Source organism: Notothenia coriiceps, unplaced genomic scaffold (genome assembly GCF_000735185.1).
Source record: "Notothenia coriiceps isolate Sejong01 unplaced genomic scaffold, NC01 NC01_scaffold00011012, whole genome shotgun sequence".
Classification (NCBI taxonomy): domain Eukaryota; kingdom Metazoa; phylum Chordata; class Actinopteri; order Perciformes; family Nototheniidae; genus Notothenia; species Notothenia coriiceps.
In genome coordinates this window covers 72,082-77,348 of record NW_011343713.1, presented here as the reverse complement: position 1 = coordinate 77,348, position 5,267 = coordinate 72,082, and the positions used below count along the sequence as shown (strand labels likewise).

The 5,267-nt window shown below is 39.3% G+C and overlaps 1 protein-coding gene across 1 annotated transcript in view; it reads left to right on the top strand.

The window, feature by feature from the left end:
- Positions 1–5,267, top strand: part of LOC104946427 (uncharacterized) — a 36,133-nt gene that overhangs the window by 26,014 nt on the left and 4,852 nt on the right. Inside the window, exons 9-14 of the mRNA XM_010772268.1 lie at positions 862–1,029; positions 1,110–1,228; positions 1,706–1,771; positions 1,886–1,987; positions 4,207–4,357; positions 4,806–4,921. Coding sequence (XP_010770570.1) covers positions 862–1,029; positions 1,110–1,228; positions 1,706–1,771; positions 1,886–1,987; positions 4,207–4,357; positions 4,806–4,921 — 722 coding nt within the window. The remainder of the gene's footprint in view (positions 1–861; positions 1,030–1,109; positions 1,229–1,705; positions 1,772–1,885; positions 1,988–4,206; positions 4,358–4,805; positions 4,922–5,267) is intronic.

Here is a 5,267-nt window from a genome sequence, read left to right as displayed (position 1 = left end):
TACCTAGCTAGTAGCTAGCACGTTAGTTAGCATTACAGCCTTGTCATTTTTATTAGCCTTAACATGAAGTAACATTAAGTAACCCAACATTTTAAACAGTAAGAGTAGTAGTCATATTTCGTGAACCCTTTGAAGAGTACTGTCACCGGTGTGATCATTCTATAATACACAATTTAAGCCTGTGGGAGAAATGCTAACGCTAGCATCGACGATCGCCAATCTTTTCTACTTCATGCTATCTGCACAAATGATTGAAATTAAACATTAAAAAGAACAGGCAGTTCAGAGAGAATTAAAGGAAGGCAGGCAGGCAGCTTTGCATGACATTATTCTGGACGTGTTTCATTGTGGTGATAGTGAGGGTAGACAATCATTTGTTGACAAGACAGTAGTGACGGCCATCTTGGTGACGTGTTTTGTTCTGCGAGACCGGAGATCTAGTTCATTGAGCGTTTCACACAAACAAATGTGTTACTTCACAGTTTTAAGACACATTTCTTTCTTTTTGACTTTCAAAATTATCTTTTAAATTGACAAACATCATAATTCGTGGCACAATTCAAACGGGATCGAAAGATAATCTTTCTCTCTCCATTGACTTCAATACATACTTTTTCCGAAATAAGGTCCCATGGAGCTCCCCCGGAAATGGAGGGACTTCCCCCATCTATTGCATCTGCTATATTAATAAATGTAGGTGTAAAATGTAATCTGCACAATAATTTAGTTGGAACTTAAATCTGTTGAGGTAAAATAGTTATTGAATCACAAACACATTTTCTTTGAGTTATTCAGATGGGGACATCCTGTTGTCTTAAGACCCTGTTTGTCCTGAACCTCCTCTGGTTGTCTCCACACCAGAAAAAGGCAGCTAAATATGCTCTGGACGGCAAAGTGAGCCGCCTGCAGTTTGACTCAGTGACGGAGCAGCTGAACGCCATGTTCCAGGAGCTGCTGAACAAGGTGACAGGCCAGGAGCAGGACTGGCACAAGGTCATCGAAAGACTCTCCTCCGAGATGGAGTGTAAGGTAAACATCTGATGCTGTAATACACATGAGGGATCTGTGACTATATGCGAGGTGGTGTTTCACTCCTCACCTTTCTGCAGTTGAACAGGATAGAGCTGAACTCTGTGAAGAAGCAGCTGGAGGATCGCTGGAGGAACATCCACGAGAAGCTGCAGGGTCAGGGAGCTCCAGAGCAGGAGGACGCTGCTGGTATCAGAAAGTAAGCGCTGACATCACTCTTTTTTTAGATTGTGTTGCACCTGCTAGTGTAAAAGAACAACACTAGAAAGGTATCGCAATACCCTGCAGGTACAAAAATATACAATACACATGTTGTTGTACCAAACAACTGAAAATAGTTCTTGTTTCATAGTGCATCTTGTAGACGCACGACCTTTTATAAAAGTTAAACTAGCTGTTGAATTTGAGCTATATCCTCTGTGGGAATTTGCTTCCATAATCATTGATGCAGTGTATGTCCAGGGCTTTTATTGTGAAAGGTCACAATGATTGTGAGGCTGTAATTCACTTTCATTCTGTAAAATTGAAAGTTGGTTGGCAATATGTGTTATTAATATAATGCCATCTTTTAAGTAGTCATTTCTGCCATATCCAATTAGACATACTCATAGGTGTGGCAAAATGTGTAAATCAACAAGAAATGTCAATGTCAGCTGTCTTTGTGTTTTTGTTCCAGACAACTGGTGGACAGATTTCACTGCCTCTCCTGTGACCGGCCTGTGGTCATGCACAACTCCGGACAGTGAGTCACTATTGATTTCACACTATTAGTATTTATATAATGAGATTCAGATGCTGGATATGTATCCTTAGTTATATAAACTTGTCTGCTCTTGTATGTTTGTGACAACAACAGACACGTGGTGAAGCTGTCGTCTACTGCTGGATTCCCCTCTCACAGGTCCATCAGGCCGTTCACTGTGTACGCTCTGGAGCAGTTCAGACAGCACTACAGGAGGTGAGCTCCCCTGCGGTGTCCTTTGTTTCCCAGCAGGGGGCACCAGGGTCTGATAGTAACTCACTCAATCACATAGAACCATAAACAAAGTTGCTATTTCAAATAGGCAGAGGTGGAGGAAATACTCAGCTCCTTGACTTAGATCAAAAGAAATAAAAATACATCTTATATTCTTAATAATCCATTATATAAAGTTAAAATCCTGAATAAAATATGTTACGTAGAAATACTGAAGTATTATCAGCAGATTGTACTTAAGTATCAAAAGTGAATGTACTCGGTATGCACAATGTCGGTTTTTTACAGTATTGTTTGTTTGTTTGTAACCTTTATTTATCCAGATTGGTCCCATTGTCCCATTGACCCATCTCTTTTTCAAGGGAGACCTGCAGCAATTAGGTTCCACATGAAAGATAAAACAACATAAAACAATAGAGGATATCATACAACATATTTACAAGCTACATTTACATACTTATCAACATTTACATATACCCATAGTTTCAAAGCGCATTTCACTTAGACTTGCTTTAAAAACATTCAGAGGAATAAAATTGCTCAGTTTCAATTTTAGCTGTAGATTGTTCCAAGCAAGTGGAGCTGCGCACATAAAAGCTGCCTTACCTAAGAGAGTCCTTGCTCTTGGCACATCTAACAACACTACATCATGCGATCTCAGACAATAGCTGCTTGCAACTCTCTGTGTTATCAGTGAACAGATGTATTATAGTATTATACAATATCATTCTGTTTCAGCACCAACAAATACATGTCAAATCACTTTTATGTTCATCCAAATATTAAGAACATTGTCATTTCTTTTAAAAATACTTTGTAGTTTATTAGTACTGTACTGCATCATATCAGCATCAATAAGGTGTTTTTATATGTACAAAGTAGCTAGTAACTATGTGTCAATAAATCTAGTGGAGTCAAAGGTATGATATGTACCTCCAAAAAGAACTGGAGTATAGTATGCAGTTGCATAAAATGAAAATACTCATGTAAGGATTTATAGGCTTCATTGCCATATGCACAATAGCTACAGTGCAGTAATGAAAATCCCGGGATCCTCCAACAATGCAGTATACCATTTATTTGACATTAAAATAAATAGTGCAAAAGACATCATGATAAAGTATACACATATAAAATATAATACTATAAACAGAATGTAAAAAATACACTGCACGCATTTATTCTTTTAATTCTCGGAAGATTAGCATCAAAGTATCTGATCCATCAATACATTACATTTAATTTAGCTGAATCTTTTATCCAAAGCGATGTAGAATAAGTGCTGGTTGTAAGCTGGTCTTGCCATCACAGAATGAAACCAGGGAGCAACCGCTACAGCTTTGAGGGAGTTACTGCTGGCTGGAAGAGGGAGCAGCTGCAGAAGAGCCACGATGTGATGTGCAGGCAGATAGAGAGTGATCAGAGGACAATGAAGAACTGCAACACTGCGGGGGACAACCTGAACCAGAACCAGCCGGGAATACTGCAGTGAGTCAGGGAGAGGAGGACAGAGAGAGAGGTAGAGAGTTAATGAGGAAGAAGAGAGGAGGTGAGAAAGAGAGGGTGGGAAGCAGGACAGAGAAGGGGAAGTCAGGACAAGAGAAGAAATGAAAGAAAAGGTGAGGAGAGGACAAGCGATATAAAAAGGGTTAGGAGAAGGAGAGGTGGCTTGAGGACATAAGACAGGGACATTTAATTGGTTTAATTTACTGTATATTAAATTGACAGTTCACCCCAAAGTAAAAGAAAAATATGTTCCTATCAATCTACATTGTTTTGGCAGAAAGGCCTTCTCTCCCTTTTTAATGGAACTAGATTCCAATTGTGCGGTGCTCAAAGCGTCAACACACATATATATATACAAATCAACAGCAACACATGCACACCTGAACTTGTAACTTTCCTTTGGGAAATTAGGCTTAAGACAAATGTACACTTAATTTCAAATAAGATCAATAGGAAGATGTTTTACCGCTGTTTTACATTCCTGCATTTAATATGGTAATGTTTATTTTTTATCGTATTTCTGGTTATAAATGGTTTTATAGTAAACCACATTTTTTATTTTCCCATGCTGCTGCAACAAAACACTTTACCACAGTTAATATTAGAATGTGTACTGTACATCACTGCTACGGAAACAAAGACGACGCAGACTCACAGTTTTTTCTGGTCTCTCATGTTTGTGTGTGACGGAGCAGCGAGCGTGTCTCTGAGATGACGGACTACAGTCACCTGGCCGTGTTGCGGAGCTGTGGGGGGAGTCACACCGTCACCTCGGCCAGCCAGCGGCGCACCAACCTGCAGACCAACAAGCACCCCCCCCAGGCAGAGGTAGACTGCGTCATTCAGGTGGGACACAGCAAAGGTTATCCACATATTTATTCTGGACTTTTAGCTTACTACTAGTGTACTTGTCAGCGGTGTGAACCTGGAAATGTTGAGTACCCCAAAGTGTTATGATAGAAATGTAAAGTACGGGTCCCCAGCACATAGAAACTGCCAGATGCTTACTTGCATATGTTGGGCAATTTGCACAATTGGCATAAGTTGCATTAATTAGCATATGCATGCAGACAATAGCTACAAAATGGCTAGGGCGATTTAAACAATTCAGGTTTGTTTTTGGAGGATATTGAGGATGTTCAGCCCAACGGGAGTCCAAAGATGGGCACTTTCTGGTTAAAACTGCCATTTTTTTATCCTGAAAATGTCAGAAATAGATTCAAAATCATCAATGTTTGAATAGAATGTTGAAGTTCTGAACATTGTTATAGAGATGTGCTTTTTTTCTGGTTAGTCAGAGGAAGTTGATATCGTCGGACTGGATGGGCATATTTACAAGGGCCGCCTGAACGCACCTTCCATCAGAAATACAGAAACAAAACTACCTACAATCCCCGCCAAGGACGGTAAGTTGATTCAATTGAATTATGAACACATGCTGTTTCTATATTATTATTTTTGGTTTTATTGGTATTATCATTATAATAATTATTAGTATTATTGTTGTTGTTATTATTATAATTCTGTGTGTGACTGGCGAAGCCACACACAGAATAGTATTCGAAATCCATTTGAACAGAGCTCAAAAACACCCCACTTTGACCCCATACAGATTACGCATACTTTAACATAGAACAAAAATTACAAGTTTAAACAGTTCTCGAGACTATGGACTTTATTAGACTAATTAGATATTTTGTAGCTAGCACGGTTCTCACGTAGTCGCAGCTTACGTTTGTGAACATTTCACACTGTT